We start from the raw sequence: 22,411 nt of genomic DNA on the forward strand, positions 1-22,411 counted from the left end.
AATAAGTTTAATATTTTACTTATTAAAATTTATTAAATCTAATTATTTATTATAAATTTATATTACTAATTTAAAATTTTTATTTTATTTTATTTGTTTACTTTATATATAATTTTTAATAAATTAATTTTATAAAAATTATTTATTAGTTTGAAAGACTAAGGAGTGTTAATTAATTTTTTTAATTTTACCTTTACATCTACTAAATACAGTAATTAATTTTATAATTTCCTAAAATCTGTGTTATTTACTTGTTTTTTCTCTTAATTATTTTATTTTCTTTTCAATGTAAAATGGAAATTTATATATTATTTCTCGTCAAGCTTATATCTTCACAATCTAGTCAATAAAAAACTGAGTTACAACGAGAAAATCTTTATTAACAATTTCCTCAAATCCAAAACAAACATTTACCTCAAATCCAAAACAAACATTTTCGTACAGAACTCCTGATCTCTTTCCATTGAAATGGAAAAAGAGACTAGTAATTAACAAACATAAACAAAATTCTGGAGACGACTTAGTTGGGTCAGTTAGCAGAAGCTTTTGCTGGAACGAATTGGAGGGCCATGAATGGCACGAAGGCTAGGAGTCGTGCGTTCTTTAGGATGGTCTATCAGCTCATCATCTTCAAACAAATAGCGAACTACACTCGCAGACACGAGAATCACCCCTAAACACAACACTGCGTAGCACTGGCGGCCGAACCTCCCTAATAATTCCACCACCATCTCCATCTCCTCTTTCTTTCTCTACTGTTTTAATTTTTATGGAAAAGAAAAGGAAAAGGGTATGCGTTTATAAAGCAGATAGAATTTGGGGTGTGGGTTTGTTGGGAAGAGAGAAAACAAGGGGCAGAAAGAGAAAGCAGGATATGGCATGGCCCCTGGGAAAGTTGCATAAACAAGGGGAGGGTTTTCAAGGCAACGCTTGTCGTTTTGCAAATTTTGCAGAAACTGATTGTATTGTATCAGCTTTTTATTGAAACTTTGCTGGAGCTTTAACACGACAAGCGGTGTGTTTTTATTGCGGCGCAATACTTGAATTGGATACATTGGACTTGCATTGCGTTTAATAGTAGTAGTAGCCTATTATGACTTTATGAATTTTTGCATTGGTTAGTGGATCTCGGTGTTTGGCTGGTAAGAGATCTTAGGGAAGAACAGTGCCTTAACGCTAATCCAATCCAGTTATATAGTACAACGTAAAATAAAAAATAAATTAATAGAAGACAGAGGTTAATTATTTATACTAACATTATTAATTTTATGCAACATTTCATTACGATAGAATAATACACTTGAAATATCCAATTCCTGAGTGGTTTTGGTCTCCTCTCAATGCTTTATTTGTTTGTTTGTTTTATTGATGATTGATTCTTTGTTTTATTTATTCGTCATACTCACATCAAACGACAATTGGATTCAATCTGTACATCAATTCCCTCACATATGTGGAAGCAGATTCCACCGCCTAGAGAATTGCTTTACCTCCTTAATTTGCTTAAACACTTGCTCTTCTATCAAATGAAAATTCCTTTGGCTCTACATCATTTTCATGTTGTGAAATTGGTCTCACTTCACTTGAACTTGCCTCATTATTGCCTTTCTTTTCATACTCTATTCCATAACTTAGTTCAACCCGTTGCAGTTGGTGGTGGTGTTGTGAAGATGATCCATCGCCAGAATTAGGATGATAGGTCGATGATGAATCATTGCCTTGATAGTTAGTGTAAGAAGGTGACGGAGTATCGCTTTTCCATCTAATTAAATTTGATTTTTTAGGAGAATTCTGGAGACTATCCATTTCATTTTGATAGTATTTAAGTAGGTGCAACGGAGACATATAGTGATGCAATGGTGTGGCTGGTTTGCTAGATATGGGGGTGATAGAGACAGGTCCCTTCTTTCGTTTAATGTGTTTTTTAGCCGCTTGGTGCCATTTTCTTAGAGCTGCAGCTACTCTCTCGTTAAAGATGGTTGGTTTCATCGATGAGCCCATCTGTTATTATCAACTACAATGAGCACCTTAAATTTATTAATTTGTGAGTAGTGAAATTTTTCTTGTTTATTTACCTGAGTTACTAGGGCATACAGAGGGAGAGTAACATAGCTGCAGAGTATTTGTACAAGGATCCTGAAAAATGAGAAAATCAACAACTAATTAATAGAAAAATATACATTCGATCCAAATTACTTGATAATATAAAAAAATAATGAGATCGATATAAAAATTAAGAGATAAACTTACTTATATTTTATATTTATTGTATATCGATTTAGGAAAGAATTATATTATATTATAATAATTTAGTAATTAATTACTAAAAAAAAGAGAAATCAATCTTACCCCATTGAAACTCTGATGATTATGTCCTCCAAATGTTCATGGAAACAAGATCTTAGCCCAAATTCTTTCTGGAAAAAAAATGTATGTGTTAACCCATTAGATTAATAAGAAGAAAAAAATCACCCTATTACTCAAAAAATGTTTAACGGCTTAATTACCCAACTCCATGCAAAGAACGCAAGCTGGAAGGCATTCTGCAATAATAAAAATAAAAATAAAAATGACACCATGAGGCTATTAATTTTAAATAAAAGGAAGTCAGAATATTAATTTTTTAATTTTTAATTTTAAAAATATATTAATAAAATTTTTGATGCTAAAAATAATAAAATGATTAATTAAAGAAAATTTTAAAATTTTGAAAATGCTTTAACGTTTAAATCGAGAGCAAATAAAGAAAAGAAGAACCTGAAAGAGGACAAAATTGATAAGGTAAAGAATAAGGCGAGGACGGTTGAACCAGAAGAGATCATCTCCAGGCTGAACCACAGGCACTCCCTTCACTACTTCTCCTCTCTCTTGAATTCTAAGTGCCATTTGGGTTATTATTACCTGTAGCTTCGTCCCCACCAAAAGGATGATCTGTACGTGCATCATCCACCATCAGACATATAATAAATGAAATCGTGGTCAGCTTTGAATATTTATACTTACAATCAGTGGAATAAATGGAAGCCATAGATAAGTATACCACCCTGTTCACAATATGTCAACACAACTAATTATTAGTCAAACAATTTTTAAATCTCTCTAATTTTTTTTATAATAATTAATTATTTATTTTAGCATGACTTTTTCCACATCTAATTTTTTTATAATAATTAATTAATAAAATTTTAACTCACCATGAGTGTTGAAGAGTAAGAATATAATCGCGAAAAGCCAAATTGGTGCACTGAAGGGTAAGAATATAAATTAAATTAGGTTTTTTTTAATTTATTTAATATTATTTAGATTATTTATCTTTTTAATAATAAATTTAATTAATCTTTTTGGCATAGACCAATTACCTTATTCCCACAACGACTTTGAAATCTTCTTCCAATGACCTATTAATATATTTTTGGAAATTAAATTTCTGGTGGCTTTGAGGTGCCAAATGTGCCTAGAAACACACAAGGAAATTGTGAAATTCCACTTAATATATAATCCATGAGAAAAAAAAAAAAGAAATTAACCTTTTCTGTGGAATTTTCACAAAATAAAATAAAATAAAATAAAAAATACCATGATAAAACCATGTCTCAAGGTCAAATAGTCAACTTTAGGAACCGATCTTACAAATTGCCTAGAGAAGCAAACCTGCCAAAGGAAATTAATCAAACAATTTTGAAAAATAAAATAAAAAAATAAATATAGACCCTTTTATTAATTATTTTAATTTTAAAAAATATATTAAATTATTATAATATTTTTATAAAAAATTTAAAATTATAATATATATTCTCATGGTACACTAATTTATATTATTTTTAATTATTTTTATAATAAATGTGTTTATAAGTAATTTTTTTATCATTTATAAATATTTATATCAAACGCATTACATAATAAAAATTTAAAGTGCTTTTATAAACTCAAATTAAATTATAATCAATTAATACTTATAAACTAGATTCCAAAACTTAGGTCGAATACCCCACAGTTAAAAGGACAAACTATTAGTTTATGGCCATGAAAAAGTCAAAGCAAAGAGACTAGTGGACACGGAAAGCCTGAGTCGTGAGAGAAGTATTCTCTACGCCAAACTATGGACGGTGATGGTCGTCCTTTATGATTTTCTTTTTCGTAAAATTTATAATATAAATTTTAATTTAAAAATTCAGTTAACACTCTAACATTTAATTATTAACTTTTAACATCTGATTTATGTAAAAGTTTAATTAATTAATTTATATATATATACATAATTTACATGCATTTTAAATTTTTAAAAGTAAAATGATTATAATTTATTAAATTTATATATTAAATAATTATACTCTGAAAAGATCAATAATCAAAAAATTAATAAAAAAAATTAAGATACTATTTAAAAATAATTTATTTAAATAGAATAAAATTTCAGTCTCATTTTTCTAATTCTTTAGTAAACAAAAGAAAAAAGCACTGGGAAGACAAAAAGACCGTTAACACTTAACACTGTTTTGGGCCATTTTATTTATTATTCCAAGAAAGTCGTTTGCTTTTTGAAAATTAGGCTCTTCACATTGCAAAATTTAATATGTTGGCTTTGATTTTTCTGAATTTTCATTAAAATAAATTAAAAATACAAATAAAATTAGGGAATGATTTTTCCTTTTTTCTCTTTATATGGTTATAGTTTAAATTTGAAAATATATAATTTTAAAAAATTTCAAATTTTTTAATTGGTCAATATTTACATATATGTCATAAATATATAACGATTTTATAATTATTTAATTTTAATTAAAATTTAAACTCAAATTTAAATTTAAGAGGATTAAAAATTTTGTGAAAATATTTTATTATAGAGAAATGATAAACAAAAGTGAATTAAAGAATAAAGAAGAATTCAATAGAGTTGATCTAGTTACTAAAAGGTGGAAGTTTTGGAGTTCAGTATAATTATGAGAGAATTTACCTTTACACTCTATTTGAAATTAATAATTTTATAACAATTTAATTTAATTAAAAAAATTTATTTTAAAAAATAAAATTTTATTTAAATTATTTTTTTTAAAAAAATAAATCGTATCAAATAAAAAATTAAAATGATTTAAGTGATTTATTCATTAATAATAGCAATGAGCCAAAGTTGGGTTAAAATATGTCTAACTGTAAAAGACTAAAGAAAGAGTTCTTACAATCCATATAAGGAGTGGTGCCTTGGTCGGAAAGCTCAAGTGTCTCCTCCCAAATGATGTTTCTCTCGCAAATCTGAACCTTTCTGGATCTGTTGCGCAATAAATATAAACTATTATTAAATCTTTGAATTTTATGAAAAATTACTATTTTATATATATTTTTAAATTATTTAATTACCACATCCCTCTTTATTTTATAAAAATCAAATTATTTTTATACTATAATAACATAAATTAATAATTATAATTTTATTTTATTTTTAAATTTTTTAAAAATATTTGATAAAATTTAAACCTTTTTAAAATAGAGATAATTAAAAATTAATAATTTTTTTTTATTTTTATTAATATATAAAAATATAAATATAATTAAAAAATTAATAAAAAATTTATTTTTATAAATATATATAAAAAAAAGTAGAAATGTATAAAAATTAAAGAATATTATAGATAAATAAATATACCGTGAGAGAACTGGTACTCGGCTGTTCCTGTTTCCATTTCCCAAGATTTCCACCGTCTCATCTGTAACCGATTGCAAAAGAGTCAATGAAAGAAAAAGAAGAAACCTACGAGAGGCATTTACACTTATATCCATATTCAAGCCACAACATAGCAAAAGAAAGATTGAACGTGTACCAATTAATAATTGCTCATGTGTGCACTAATTGATGCAATATTCACATCTAAATAAATTAAAATATTTAAGTGCTATTAATATAGTATTTAATATAATTATATTAAATTAATTTTAATTTATTAAATTTAAACTTATTAAAATTTCATTTTGCTAATCTCATAAATAAACATTCTTTTAATTATTTTTTAATTTAAAAAGCTAAATATAATAGCCTATTTAAAATAGTCATATTTAACTGATTTTTCTTTAAAATTTAATTTTTTATGTTTATCCATTACTATATAAACATATTTAAAATAATGACCATAAATTATTATTTTATGTAGTTTAATTGTAATTATAAGTTAAAAATAAGTTAAAAATAACCATTTAAAACTCAATATATTTGCTTCTTATTTAATTATTTTTTTACAGCGGTTAAAAAGTGTGACTAAAATAATGATTTTATTGAATATAAAATAATTTTTTCATTAAAATTATTATTATATAAAAATAATTTTTTTTATAATAATTTAAGTTGTTATCAAATAATAATTTTATAACCGTTATCAAAACACCATTATCTGAATTTTAAAATATAATAGTGATTATTGCATGCATGTGTATGAGAAATAACATAAAATAATTATTATTTGATGAGGTATGATATAAACAAACATATGATCTAGCTAATACCTTGGCTCTGCCCAAAGCCATGGTGATGACACAGTAAAGCACATGAAAAACCGCTAATACGAATATGAAAATGTGGAGTTGATGAATGCCATCTGACGACACAAACGGGACTTTACCCTGCATACATATATATATAAAAAATGAGAGATTTAAAGATAATTAAATTATGAGTATTTATTTATAGCTCGGATATATACTGACTTTGATTGATATCTCTTTTCCTTGACAAGCAAAAATCAAGCACTTACCGTGCCACAATTGTCGGTGGTTCCCCCAGCCAATAAACGTCGGAGACTTCCACCGGAATCTGATACCTTTAGAAGTTTCCTGCGATTCTCATCTTCTCTTGCTGGTAATTCAACCTTGTTTATATTCACTTCTTTCTTCTTGCTGCATGGATGCCAAGTAGATCCAACTTTTTCTGATATGCATATGTTTGATATTGGACTTTGTCCTATCGTTAGAAGCAAGGATATAAACCCTAATAGCATAAGCTCTGCGCAGAAAGAAAGAACTAGAAGAGATTAATTAATGAACAAATTAATCGTAATCCTGAAAACCACTCCAATAACAATTAGATAAAACTCGATGGTTCGACCGTGAAAACGATTTCAGTAACAATGAGATCAAACTCGTTGGTTCGATATAATCACCTGACTTGATCTTTTCAAGTGCTTCATAAAGAGCTCCCTTTTGTTTCTTCTTTAACCACTGAAGTAGGTGCAAAAGCGTATGTTATATACTTGTTAATGATGAATTTTGATTAGTTAAATAAAAGAATATAACTAATAAAGCAAAGATGGAACCTTTCCAATAAGATGAATAATGTATTCGATGATTAATGAAATCAAAACCAAAACAAAACAAACTATGGCTACTGCCCAAGTTGACGTTTTCTCCAGAGATCTTCCACCTCCACCACCGGCCATGGATCGACGGGGAATTCCTTAAAAGAGAAAAGGAAGTATAACTTCTGAGTTCACTTGCAGAGACCAATGGAAATGAAGAAGTTACGTGAATGAAGTAGGGTTGAGGTTTTGGAGATATATAGAAAAGGGAAGTGTGTATGAACTTGAGAAAATCTACGGTTGGTTCTTCGAAGAGGAGAAAAAAATAAAGATAATGATAATAATTTAATAAAAAGAAGGAATGAGTGAGGATGACTTTGACTTTGTTAACGCGTATGAGAGTGACAGAGAGACAATGCTACCTCACTTGACTTGATCAAGTGTTCAAAGATTCACATGTAGCTCACCAATCATCACAAAAAGAAGGTGGGGCCTCTTCGTATATTAAAATTTTTTTATTTAATATTAAATTTTGTATAAATATATTATATATTAATAAAATTTTGAGTGACGTGATAAATATATTAAATTTCATATTAATTATGAAAAGAGAAAATAACTTTAAATATTACTCTCTTCTCAGCTAATGGCGAATTTTGGAGGTTTTCTTCTTCCGTTATGATTGCGATGGAGGCCAATAACAATAGACATCGATTTCTACATTGATACTGTTCCGTAAAATGTCTATCTTAGTAATAAATCACATTGAAATTTTCGCTAATTGAAGCAGAAATCCACCACTATGATAATGGAAAATATCAAAAAAATATAAAATTTTATCACTCTTAGATTATTTTATCTATTATTCTGTTAATATTTTAAAATAAATTATTATTTCATTTTAAATATTGCAATTATTTATAATTTCATTCATTAATTTTATATATTTGTTTTCTTTATCTCTCCAATGTTAGATTAGAGATAAAATTTAAAAAATATAATATTATTTTTTAATAATAAAATATTATTTTTTCATTTAAAATATTAAAAATTTAATATTTTTTAAACAATATAAAAATAAAAAAATACGTAGAAATAGTAATAATTTTTAAAACTGTAAAAATAAATTTTATTATTAAAAAATAATGTTTTATTTAGTGAAAACTTATTTAAAGTTTAGGAATTCATTTAGATAAAAAAATTAAATCGAGTAAGAAACAACAATGGTGGCCTCAGCTGAGATTGATTTCAAGTTCCTTGCTCTGAAATGGCAGGGGAAAGGAAACACACTTCCGTCAGAGAATACTGCCGAGAAACCTCAGGATCTCCAAGTAATCCTGAAAACCCAACCCAAAAGATTTCCACTTTCTTGTTCTTTAATTCAATTTCTCCCTGTTAATTTTCTTTCCTTCCCCTGTTTCCAGGTAAAAAATGATTCTTTGGTTACCATTCTTGGGAAAAACAGAGTGGAGAATTCCAACGGACAAATTCTCGGGTCAAGCAGGAGACACATCAATGGCAAAAACATAGGCTGCTCCTTAATTCTTTATCCATATTGTTCTAATATTTAAAAAAGTTGACGGCGTTTTCGCTCTCTGGAAACTTGAAGAAAAAAATAAATTGAAAAAGGGGCATTCCGAGAATTGAACTCGGGACCTCTCGCACCCTAAGCGAGAATCATACCACTAGACCAAATGCCCTTGGTTGGTAGTGGAACGGCGTTCTATAAATTATTGCATATCTTTTCTCCTCAGAGTAATAGTTCATTGGAAGAAAAGGCTAAGCCCTGGTTACAAAAGCTTGCATAAAAGCCCATGGCAAAAAAAAGGGCTAAAAATACAAAAAGGCCTAAGAGTCCAATTTTAATAAACTTTTTTTTTTGAACTGGCAATTTTAAAATCTTAAATGTATAATTTAGCGGTTAATTTTAAAATTAAATCAAATTAAAAATTTTGAAATATATAAAAAAAAGATAAATTTGAATTGAATTAAAAATTTTCAGTGATTTCTGATTTTACTATTCTCTATTGTCACATTTAACACATTTAATGGAGTAAGAAATAAGAAAATGCTCAGATCTATTTTCACTAACAAATTTGCATAAAAATTAAAATAAAAAAAAAAGCAAACAAACATACAATTTGCAGTAAATTCTCAAACCAATAATCTGAATAAAGATTAAAGAAAAAAACCAACAGGAAAAATCTTAAAATATACATGCATAAAATCAAATAGTAAAATTACAAACATTGATATGCAAAACTCAACACCAACTCATTACCTATCGATTTAAACAGAAACAAAATGATAATTCACTGTTGATGAGCATAATATTGATGATAAATCTGTGAATTTAGATCAATAAAGATGAGACAAATGAGATGACGACTGATTTTGTGACAGAAATGAGAGATGTATAGAACAACAACAGCACCGCCAAACAGACGGTAAACTAGCAAAATCCTCATTTAGTCTAGGTTTAAATTAGAAGTTTTATCAGAAACGAAGTGGTATTGTTTTATATTCAGTTCGACAGAAAATGTTTTAATTAAAATCGAACTAAATTAAAATAATTAATTTTTTAAAAAATTAAAATCAAACTTAATTGAATAAAAGATAAAATCGAATTAAATTTTCAAAATTAATTAATGGATTCAGTTAATTGTTTCATTGAATTTCCTAAGTAATAATATTAATTTAATAAATAGTAATGTATATATAAAAATTATGATTTCAAACTATTCCAATAACCAATTTAGTTCTCAATAATCGATTTGATACAATAAATTAAATTATGCATATATAATCTTATAAAAATTTATTTAAAGATATTTTTTAAAAATTTATAATAAATATAATTTTTATATTATATGTATTTAATCATAATATTTATATATAATTTAGAATAAATTTATTTAGACCTTAATTATATCATTTCTTATTTCTTACTAATCTATGATTACAATTGTATTAAATCAATTAAATTATAATTATCATCAATTAAACTTTATTCCTAACTAAAAATCTTTGAGAAAGTACTTAATATTATAAAACATTCATTAGAATGCTTGAACAGGTTACACTTCATAAATCAATTATTTATTAACATTATGAAGGGATTAAATCTATATTATATAATAAATTTAAATAAATCAATGATGAAAATAATATTATAATAATTAAATATAAATTAATCATAATCGTTGGAAAACTCTAATATCATATTAAATTTAATTCGATGTTGCTCACAAAAAATAACTCAAAAGAAAAATAAATATTTAATACTCTTATAATCTGATTTAATAGTTGAAAATATATATAACTGGCATGCGGAATTCTATCTAATAAAAAAATTATTATTAAATAATGAATAGTTTAATCTGATTTTATCTAAAAATAATTATTGAACAATATTAATTTTTATTGAACTTCAATCTTTAATTTTACATTGTTTAAAAACAATTTTGAATATTAATTTCTAAAAAGCAAATAAATATAATAATAGAAAAACTAAATATCATGTATGCCTAACAAATTAAGGTGACATGAAGGGTCAGTGTTCCTACATGTCTGGGGCTAAAAACATCCATTACAGCGAGAGGCAGTGAAGGTTTGTAGGGTTTAGGGAACCATACATGTTGGGAAGCAAAAGCAAAAGCAAAAAACTTTGTTTGTCGTGAAGATTAAGATAGAGAAATTAAGATAGGGTTTTCAAAAGCCCCAACATCAACCCAACAACACACACCTCTGCATTGCTTTGCCGGTAACTTCCTATTCACGGTGACTCAGATGATCACCTCACCAATCCAATCCTTATCCCCACATAACAGACAACCCCATTAAAAAGAATGCTAGCAACGGTCGTCATTAATGATACTTTAAACTTTGACAATAGCATCAACTATTTAAAAGTAAGATTAAGATCATCTAACAATTCAAATCAGGAAATAGTGTAAATGATATACAATATTTTTATACTAATTTAAATTAAAAAATAATTCTTTTTAGTTATTAATGTGACTAAAACGAAACTGTACTGTGATTGGTTAATTTATAAAAAAGAGATAAAGTGAGATAATTAACGCTTATAATAACTATTTCGACACTTAAATCAATAATTTGAAGAGAATGACGAATTTAAAGAATTACTTAAAATTTAAAAGTAGTTCTATAAAAATTCGTATTTTAGTCTCTGCAATCATTAGATTTTATACCGTAAGAAAATAAAGTTAATTATAACATTTTCCGATAATTCAGTTTGATACCGGCTAATTGATCGGAAATTTTCGTAGGTTTAATGGGAATCTGCTGGATTGTAGCTGATAACTTTATGTGAAGACTCGATCTATTTAGGAGAGGGCGAGTCTTAATGGAGAACCAAGTGACAATTGTGACGGCTCATATCTTACTTTGGCAAATTATTGTATTACATTATATGTTCTTCACTTGATTTTCGATTCTTTAAATATCAAAGTGACAATTGTTTTCACGATCTTAAACATGTGGTATATTTACATTGGCTTTCCACACTCGCGTCGCTCTGTCTGTCCTTAATCATAAATAACAATTGTCTTGTGGTTATGAAATAAATAGCTTAAAAATAATAACTGAACTTAACGTCCGGTCACAATAATGACTTAAGGTTTTTAATAATCAGGACTAACACTCGATCACTCGCCTGGCAGTTATTTGCCTCATAACGTTTTTTGCTAAAAACTCGCATTTTATTTTTTAGGACTAACACTCGAAGACTTTCTTGATAGTTACCCGTCTTGTGACTCTTTATAATAGAAGCTCGCCTTTTGTCTTGTAAGACTAATACTCAAAGACTCGCCTGATGACTATCTTCCTCGTAGTGATTAGTTATAAATATGTGTAGTTATAAATTACGCCACAAAATCCTAGATTAGGTTTTTTACGAAAAGTTTAGTAAAAATATCAAAATTATTTTTTATGTTCAATTAGTTCATTTTATAACTTAATAAAAATAATTTAATTTATTAAGAATTATATTTAAATAAAATTTAAAATGTTAATTATATGTGTGTATATGCTGTAACAATTGAAACTTTTAATTAGAAAGACAAAATTCTAAATATTTTATAAAACTATTCATAAAAAAAAAAAAAACTATTCCGGAAGTTTTTGACTGAATTTATAACCGAGTTAAGTAGAATTTATTTATTCAATATTTTTATTTTATAACTAAAAAAGAATTTTATAACTGTTTAAAATTACATATTTAATTAAAATATAATAAAAATAAAATGAAAATTTAAATAAATATAAAGTAATAAATAAATTTATATATTAATTATTAATTTATAATTATTTTAATATATACATTTTATATCAAAAATAAAGAAAAGAAGGACAAAAAAATATTAATTAGATATTTTTTGATAAAAAAAAAATTATATTTTATTTAAATATCATTTAAGATGTGTCTAATAAGAAAATATTATTTTTTAATAAATAAATTTCAAATTAACACTTTTTTATAAATAAATTTTTTAAAGACCCCTTTCAATCAAAAGTTCAAAAAAATGGTGATGAGAACTTGACTAGAGGATTTTTTCTTTTTTTTTTTTTTTTGGGTTGTTGCTGATGAGTAGCAACTCTTTGTTAAAAGCAGCTGTATTCATGGTGGTGATGCTACTTGCAAGTTTGTAATTATGTGATGCCATTTGCCCCTTATATTGGACCCCACTTTGTCGATTCTCATATTAAATCAATTCCTTTTTTAATCTAGCATGTCTATATATTATTGATTTCCTTTTTTACCCCTTTAATATTCCATATCTCTATTCGGATTATACAAGTATCATACTTCATTTTGGAGATTTCTCTTTATTTCTTTGGATGGAGGAAGACCTTTCTCTGTCCGACGTAAAGTTTGCCTTTCCTCTATCGAGTGGAGATATAAATAATGTGTTGTTTGTCTTTTGATCATGGCAGTGAGGCTTATGGGAGGTTGTTTCTTTTGGCTGTCATTTTCTTTTTTGGGTTTTCTAGTGATGTTTTCTAAGAGTGATGGTGAGGGTGCAACTCTCTTTGTAACCATTTTCTATTCTTCCAAGAAGATCTCATGTAAGGTCGAGGCTCGAATAGCGCTTTGCGAAAATTTCTTTTACATACGGAAAGTGGTGGTCTCTCATCTCCCTCTCTCTTGTTGGATATTTGGTCTCAGATTCTCTTGATTTTAGCTCGAATGGTGGTGGAGGCTGGACTTAATTATAGAAGCTCTTTCTCCTCTTTCAGGAATATTCGATCTACTCTGTTCAACTCGATCCTGGCATTGCATGTGCCTTTTGTGTTTGGCAACATTCTCCTATGCTTCGTTTTTAGTTACGGGCTATCGGCTACGGTCCCTCTTCTTTGTTTTTTAGTTTTGTATAGTCTAAGCTACTGTTTGATATAAATAATTTTGAGTGAAATTATTTCTTATAAAATTTTAATAATTTTGATAAGATTTATTTTTAATTCAAAATCAATTTCCATAATAATTCAAAAGAATTAATTTTTTATACTAATGATGTTATGAGATTCAGAAAAATAGGGTTTTACAATGGTTGAGTAAGTTTGTTATTGAAAGAAGGCGTGCCTCCTCCTTTATGCTTTTTCCCCCTTGTACGCTAGTGACGTGTAACGGTCTCTCTGCTACAGGACCACCTTTCCTGTTGCACTGATCCATACGTACGGATACCACAGAGACCCTCTCCATGTCAGGCAGCCATTTAATTCCCCTCGATGTGCAAGTGGGCGGGACTGCAAAGTGAATGGGCCTGCTGTCTTCCTTCTTGTCAGATCACATAGCCGAATTTCATCTTTCCTAGTTTGGGCTTTTTGACAATTCGACTTGTTGCTTGTATTGGAATTCGGATTGAAGCAGTTGGTTAGGCCTACCGAGGGGCGCTCCAAACCTTAGGCCTGTTTCAAGACCTGTTCTGTGGACCTCGACTCGACTTAGAGAGATGCGAAACCTGGCGGTTATTATATATTATTAATCTTTCCAAAAACACTAAAATTTAAGAAAAAAATTCTTCTTTTTTGAATGTTTTTAAAATTAAACATTCCAAACAACAGATTCAATAGACACGGTGCAAATTCAAGGAATTGATTTTAAAATCAGTTGTGGCTTTAATAAAGAAAACTAATTCCCTATTGTATAGCAATTCTCTCTTTCTACACAAGAAGGCACTTGCGGCTTTAATAAAGCAAGAAAGAGACTATTATTTGTACATGGGTTTTGCAGACAAGTAATGGTGTGACGTCTCAGTTATTTATTTATTTATTTTAAATTTAATTGCGACATCTCAATTTCTTTATGATGTATACTTGTAACTTTAATTACCTTCCTTTTTAAGAATTTTAAAAAATATAAAATCTCCACGTGCAAACAAAGGGAGCGTCATCACACGCTCTTATAATTAAGGGTAATTTACGATTTAATCCTTAGATATTGCCATTATTAACAAGTCAGTCCCTGTATTTTCAGAAATCTATTAAAACGTCCTTATATTTTATTTCTGTCAACGAAATAGTCCTTCCGTCCTATTTTCCGTTAAAATTAGATAAAGGAGGAGAGAGAAAAATTTTAAAATCCAATTTTACCCTCAAATAAAACCATTTATTTAGTCCTTGTATATTGTAATTATTAACAAGTTAGTCCTTACATTTTCAAAAATCTATTAAAATATTTTTATCTTTTTTCATATCTATTAAAACGTCCTTATTATTTTTTTCCATCAATGAAATAGTCCCTATCTTTTCTCACATCTATTAAAACATCCTTATCGTTTATTTAAGTCAACGGAATAGTCCCTCCTCATCGTTTCTTTCTGTCAACGAAATCGTCTCTCCCTATATTTTTAGAAATATATTAAAACGTCCTTATTGTTTCTTTTTGTCAACGAAATAGTCCCTATCTTTTCTCAGATCTATTAAAACATCCTTATTGTTTCTTTTTATCAACAAAATAGTCCCTATCTTTTCTTTCCTCTTCCTCCTCCTCCTCCTCCTCCTCCTTCTCCTCCTCCTCCTCCTCAAAAGAAGAAGAAGAAGAAGAAGAAGAAGAAGAAGAAGAAGAAGAAGAAGAAGAAGAAGAAGAAGAAGAAGAAGAAGAAGAGAAAGAAGAAAAAGAAGAAGAAGGAGAAGAAGAAGAAGAAGGAGAAGAAGAAGAAGAAGAAGGAGAGAAAGAAGAAAAAGAAGAAAAAGAAGAAGAAGAAGGAGAAGAATGAGAAGAAGAAGAAGAAGATAAAGAAGAAAAAGAAGCAAAAGAAGAAAAAGGAGAAGAAGCAGAAGAAGAAGGAGAAAAAACAGAAGCTGAAGAAGAAAAAGGAGAAGAAGCAGAAGAAGAATAAGCAAAAGGAAGAAGAATTGATGAAGAAGAAAAGGAAAGAGGAGGAGGAGAAAAATAATTGGGGGTAATTTAGTCTTTTACTATATTTTTAACGGCAAAAATCGACAGAAGGACTATTTCGTTGACGGAGAGAAAACATAAGGACGTTTTAATAGATTTCTGAAAATACAGGGACTGACTTGTTAATAATGGCAATATCTAGGGACTAAATCGTAAATTACCCTATAATTAACTCTCTTAACTTCTTCCGGGAAAAAATCCCAACTTCTGTTGAGGAAATGACAAAAATATGAACTTATAAAACTTATTAATCAAAAGAAAAAAAAAAATAATTTATTGGTATAAGAGCCAATCGCTGCATTATATATATATATTAAAATTATTTAAATATAATTTTTAATAAATTAAATTATTTTTATTCATTTATAAAATAAAAATATAATAAATATTTTATACTAAATTTTATAAAATTTTATTTATAATATTTTAAATTATTACTCTCTATCTATCATTTTTTTTGGATAATTTACGATTTAGTCCCTAGATATTGCCATTATTAACAAGTCAGTCCCTGTATTTTCAGAAATCTATTAAAACGTCCTTATGTTTTCTCTCCGTCAACGAAATAGTCCTTCTGTCGATTTTTGCCGTTAAAAATATAGTAAAAGACTAAATTACCCCCAATTATTTTTCTCCTCCTCCTCTTTCCTTTTCTTCTTCATCAATTCTTCTTCCTTTTGCTTATTCTTCTTCTGCTTCTTCTCCTTTTTCTTCTTCAGCTTCTGTTTTTTCTCCTTCTTCTTCTGCTTCTTCTCCTTTTTCTTCTTTTGCTTCTTTTTCTTCTTTATCTTCTTCTTCTTCTTCTCATTCTTCTCCTTCTTCTTCTTCTTTTTCTTCTTTTTCTTCTTTCTCTCCTTCTTCTTCTTCTTCTCCTTCTTCTTCTTCTTCTCCTTCTTCTTCTTTTTCTTCTTTCTCTTCTTCTTCTTCTTCTTCTTCTTCTTCTTCTTCTTCTTCTTCTTCTTCTTCTTTTGAGGAGGAGGAGGAGGAGAAGGAGGAGGAGGAGGAGGAGGAGGAAGAGGAAAGAAAAGATAGGGACTATTTTGTTGATAAAAAGAAACAATAAGGATGTTTTAATAGATCTGAGAAAAGATAGGGACTATTTCGTTGACAAAAAGAAACAATAAGGACGTTTTAATATATTTCTAAAAATATAGGGAGAGACGATTTCGTTGACAGAAAGAAACGATGAGGAGGGACTATTTCGTTGACTTAAATAAACGATAATGATGTTTTAATAGATGTGAGAAAAGATAGGGACTATTTTATTGATGGAAAAAAATAATAAGGACGTTTTAATAGATATGAAAAAAGATAAAAATATTTTAATAGATTTTTGAAAATGTAAGGACTAACTTGTTAATAATTACAATATACAAGGACTAAATAAATGGTTTTATTTGAGGGTAAAATTGGATTTTAAAAATTTTCTCTCTCCTCCTTTATCTAATTTTAACGGAAAATAGGACGAAAGGACTATTTCGTTGACGGAAATAAAACATAAGGACGTTTTAATAGGTTTCTAAAAATATAAGGACTGACTTGTTAATAATGGCAATACCCAGGGACTAAATTATAAATTACCTTTTTTTTTTGTTTGAGGAATTTCAACTGCCAAAAGTAAAATGGAGTTTTGACCGCTAAAAGTCCTAAATCGTAATTCAAATTTAAAAGTTCTCTTATACAATCCTTTAGAAGCCAAGGAAGGAGGTGGACTTGGCTCAGATGATAATGGAAGATTGATATTAGGGAGCTGTGAAAGAATAACTGACCGATTCATCTCTCTCAAATTCATTATGTTGCAGTGAACCTGAATCCATGGAAAAAAGTGTAGATGGATGATAGTTCTCCATTGACAAGGTTGTGATGATTATCTCCCCTATGTTTTTCCTTTTCCTTCTCTTCTATTCTTGTTTCTTAGAGGATGTGATTGTGATGAGTGCCTCCCCATTTTTTTCCTTTTCTTTTTCTTCTATTCTTTTTTCTTAAAGGTTGCGATAATAGAGGGGATAGTTCTTAGGGATTGGATTTTATTTAACATGAGAGTAGGGGTGTAAATGAACTAAACCGTTCGTGAGCTATTTAAGGTTCGATTCGATAAAAACTCGACCGAGCTCGACTCGATTTATAAATGAGCCAAACTCGAACTTAATTTTTAGACTCGTTTGGTAAACGAGCCAAACTTGAGCTCCATAGTATTCGGCTCGTTAAGACTCGTGAGCTCGACTCGTTTCTAAGTTCATGAGCAGGCTCGCGAATAGGCTTGTGAATGGTCTCGTTAAGCAAACTGAAATTACTATCATAAGAGAAATAAACTCAAACCCTGCATATACTTTAATAAGTCAAATCTAAATTTTTTAAAATTCAGCTCTATATAATTTAGTTACACTCTTAAACTTGCATATATTTGGATCATTAAGATTTAAAAACTCATCTTTATAAGTTTACATGCTAATTTGTATATATACTTATTTAATTAAAATTATTTTAGTTTTAAACTTATTAGTTTTAAACTAAAACTCATTATACATGTAAATAAATTAAATTACTCGTGAACTATTCGAGATTCAGTTTGATAAAAGCTCGACTCAGCTCGATAAAAACTCGACTCGTCTAAGCTCGTTTGCTAAACGAGCCAAGCTTGAACTTCTTAATATTCGGCTCGAGTTCGATATGAGTAAAGCTCGAATACGGCTCGAGCTCGAAAAAATTTTAACGAACCAAGTTTGAGCTCTTTAAAACTCGGCTCGGCTCGGTTCGTTTACACCCCTACACGAAAGGATAATTTAGGCAAAAAATTTTTTTTTTTTTGCTTTTTAACCAATAGTGTAATGAAAAAATAGTAAAAAATGCGATTATTTTTTTCAGTTAATGAAATTAAACTGTAAAGAGATTTTAATATATTTTTAAAACTATAAAAATAAATTTATTAATTAGGTTAAATTATAGGACTATGATAATAATTATTTTTTTTAAATATGAATATAAAATTAATGAAGGGGTTGATTAAAGTTTATTCACAACGGTGCATATGAGTCAAAGTAATTGAAGTGCTAAAGTTTAGCTTATTAGATAATTGAAGTTGGAGCTTTGCTCGAATCAACTTGTTTATATTGAGATAATGACAAAAAAAAATATTATTCTTTGTTTTTATAATTGCACTCTTCTTTTTATGATTCTCAATTAAAATCTGCACTTTAATATTAGTAATAATTACACTCCAATATTAAATTTTTCATTAGAAACTAATGAAATTATTACGTTATTTAACATATTATTTTTAAGTTATTCTACCACTTTAATAAAATTTATATTACAATTAATTACTACTTAAGTAGATTAGGGTTGGTTTAATTGATAAATTTTTAAAATTTATAGTGAAATTGTAAAATTTTTTAAATGTTAGAATTTTTTATTATTTATTCTAAAATTAAAATTGATAATATTAAAAATTAATTTATGGTATTATTATAAATTTTTTAATTTTATCAATAATTTAGTATTTCAATCTATTTTAATTTAATCCTGAATTAACTCATCTTCTAAATTATTTTTTAAAAATCATGCTAATTATTATTATAGTTTAAAAAAAACCTACTAATCTAAATAATTTAAATGTTTTGATTAAATTATGTTTATATTTCAAAATTTTAATTTTAAACAATTAAATCAAACTTTTAAGATTTGTGACGATTTTATGCAAAATTAATTTTGACCATGATTTTAAAATACCACATGTCATCGTATGTGATTTTTTTTATTATTTTTTATTAACTATATTTTTTTAATTTTTAACAAAATAATTTAAATTTTTTTATAACTTCACATTTATATCGCAATTTTTTATTTATCAAATCTTTTCATAAATTTATATTTATATTATAATATTTAAATCATGAAGGGTGATAATATAATTATCAAAACGCACAAATGATTTTGCATTCTTATCAAGATATCGACATAGAGAAAAAAGTCAAATTGATTAGTGGTTTTTTTTTGCAGTTGTAGTTGCAAGAGAGGTGATAGAATCTAAATAAATTGAGTGATAATAAAAAAAAAAGTAATAGGTAAATGAGATTTGTTTAGAGAGAAAAATAATTATATATCTCTTACTATCGATTTTCTTCTCTAACTTAAACTCTCTTATCCGTTCTTTTTATTTTTATTATCATTCATTTAGATTTTATTCTCTTACGAAAAAGATCTCTGATCAATTTGATTTTTTTCTTATTTGTCAGTGCTTATTTAAAGATGTGATTATTGATTTTTCGAATGTCTTGATAATTGTTTTTTAACTATTCAATATTGAAAATTAGGATATAAATGTAAATTTTTTAAAAAATTTGAATTATTTTATTCAACAAATTAAAAAAAGTTGGAATATAAACTTAAATTCATAAAAACGTTAATCAATAAGTAAACAATATAAATTAAAAAATAATAAAAATGTCAAATAGAATAATAGAATGGCAATCTCATATTTTAATTTGAGTTTATAAATAAAATGGTGAAAAATTTTAAAAATATCGTTTAATTATTTAAAATTAAAAGTTTGGAATATAAACCTGTGAATAAAATATTTAAATTATTTGAGTTAATTAACCTTTAAAAAATTAAATAATTAATAATATAATTGAAAGTAAAAAAAAATTATTTTAAAAAGCATATTAAAAAATAGTTATAACTGTTTTATTATTTTATATAAAGTATAATTTTAAATCAATTTTATATTTCATTTCCATTATGAAATATAATAAATATATATCGTTGATTATACAATTTCTTTTAATTACAATATTATTAGTATAGATTTAAAATAGAATGTGAGTTAATTTTGGATTAAATTAAAATAAATTGATATATTAAATTATTAATAAAATTAATAAATTTATAATAATAATAATATAATTTTTTTAATATTATAAATTTTAATTTTAAATAAAATAATAAAAAATATTAATTTTTAAAAAATTTATAATTACATCTTAAAATTTAAAAACTTTCTAATTAAATTATGATGTTTTAAGTTGTAACAAATTATACTTTAAATTTTATTAATGTGGCAAAATGATATGCTAATTTTATTAGTTTTTAACAGAAAATTTAATATTGGGATACAATTAAAATAAATATAAAAATATAAGATTTAATTGATAAATTATAAAAAAAATCAAAATATGATTGTAAAAATGAGAAAATAATGAATTATTTTGATATTAACCCGTTTATACTCATGAAATCGACTCTCATTTGGCTAGTGAACTTCAATTCCACTCCCCCTCTAAATTTGATTATCTAAATTACTAAAAAATGGGTTATTAATTGTTATCTAAAAACTATAAATCACATAATCTTTATTTTATAATATAGGTGTTATAATTTACATAAATAATACATTAATTTAAGTGATGTAACAGTAAAGTATTTGATCAATTTTTTTAAAAAATTCAAACAAATTATTTAATTATTTTTTAAAAAATTAATAAAATATTATATGTAAGTGTGGATGTATGTATATAAGAGTCCCATTAGTAAAATAATACAAAAAGATGCTCTTATAAATAAAATGTTGTTTTTATATTACTTAAATTATTTAATCACAGCATAATACAAAAAAGATGCTCAAATACTTCGTAATAAAGGAAATTTAATTTTTATACTTTTTTCTTTTACCTTTGTTTGCTAATTTTCTAAATTTTAGGGCGGCTGTGTGAATCTCTGTTTTTATTATTTTTTATATTTTGTGCTGTTGCTAAAATCTTACTATAGTGATATGGAGGATGCTAAATGATACTGATAATAGGTAATTTATTTATTAGTTATGACATTTCCTATTAGTTCAAGAAATGAGTGGCATGAAAGATGGTTTTTAAATCTCATTTTTGAATTTCTTCCGAGTAATTTCTCTATTTAAGTTTAGAATTTTTATGAATTTTGTAGGTTTTTTTTAAAACACCATGTCTTGTTTTGATTATGCTTTTTGACAATGTATTATTTTAGATTCTGGTCTATCTAATTATGAACTTTCCTTTGACAAAAAAAAAGTTGAAGAAAGATTTATATTACCAAATAAAATTTATTTATCTTATTGTCACATATTTTAAATTGGTGTACCGTCTTATAAATTACGCATTAAATTTGGGTCCCATAATGAAATTTTAGATAATGTATGGGTTAGGTAGCAAAAAGTAGAGAAATAAAAGAAGATTTTGTTTGCTGGGGGGAGCAAAGGTAAGGAGGTGGAGACAGCTCTGTAAATGCTGGTGCACTGCGGGTGTCAGCATAAATTTTAGTAGATAGAGAGAGAAGGGGGGTATTTCTGTAAATAAAGTGGAAGTATAAGGGCAAAAAGGGTCGAGGAAATCGAGGCGTGAGAGAGAGGAATGTATGTGGGCCTATGCTGCAGCGCCAAAGGCGCAGGCCACCCGATAGCATCACTCCTCTGTTTCATATCATGTCTTGCTACACTCGCGGCACCGTTGCGTGATTGTCACGTCCTCCTACGCCTTTTTCTTTTTGAGAAACTATTACTATTTAGAACTGTGTTTGGTTTAGCCTCCCATCCCATGAGCTCCCAAATAGATAGATAGTTTATTTAGTTATACATTCAGTTAATAGCCAATCAACTATCAAATATCTAACTCTTGTAATTTTTTTTTAAGCAAATATTAAAAATTTTTATTAAGTATTATTAAGTATTGATAAATATGTT

At 26.9% G+C, this 22,411-nt stretch overlaps 1 protein-coding gene and 1 non-coding gene across 2 annotated transcripts; both read right to left on the reverse strand.

Moving 5' to 3' along the window:
• Positions 1–358: 358 nt before the first annotated feature.
• Positions 359–7,529, reverse strand: LOC110612724 (MLO-like protein 6). Its single transcript, XM_021753495.2, has 15 exons — positions 7,299–7,529; positions 7,146–7,203; positions 6,741–6,988; positions 6,493–6,609; positions 5,642–5,702; positions 5,178–5,266; positions 3,577–3,651; positions 3,360–3,454; positions 3,195–3,244; positions 3,004–3,044; positions 2,758–2,931; positions 2,508–2,543; positions 2,350–2,417; positions 2,076–2,136; positions 359–2,001 (listed from the first exon to the last, which is right to left on the reverse strand). Exons 1-15 carry the CDS (start codon positions 7,419–7,421, stop codon positions 1,504–1,506), a joined length of 1,794 nt encoding a protein of 597 aa, XP_021609187.1. The 5' UTR covers positions 7,422–7,529; the 3' UTR covers positions 359–1,503.
• A 1,379-nt stretch (positions 7,530–8,908) lies between these two features.
• Positions 8,909–8,980, reverse strand: TRNAP-AGG. Its single transcript has one exon. It is a non-coding gene; the product is annotated as a tRNA-Pro (tRNA).
• Between the last annotated feature and the right edge of the window lie 13,431 nt (positions 8,981–22,411).

This window comes from Manihot esculenta, chromosome 4 (assembly GCF_001659605.2).
Source record: "Manihot esculenta cultivar AM560-2 chromosome 4, M.esculenta_v8, whole genome shotgun sequence".
In the NCBI taxonomy this organism is placed as follows: Eukaryota; Viridiplantae; Streptophyta; class Magnoliopsida; order Malpighiales; family Euphorbiaceae; genus Manihot; species Manihot esculenta.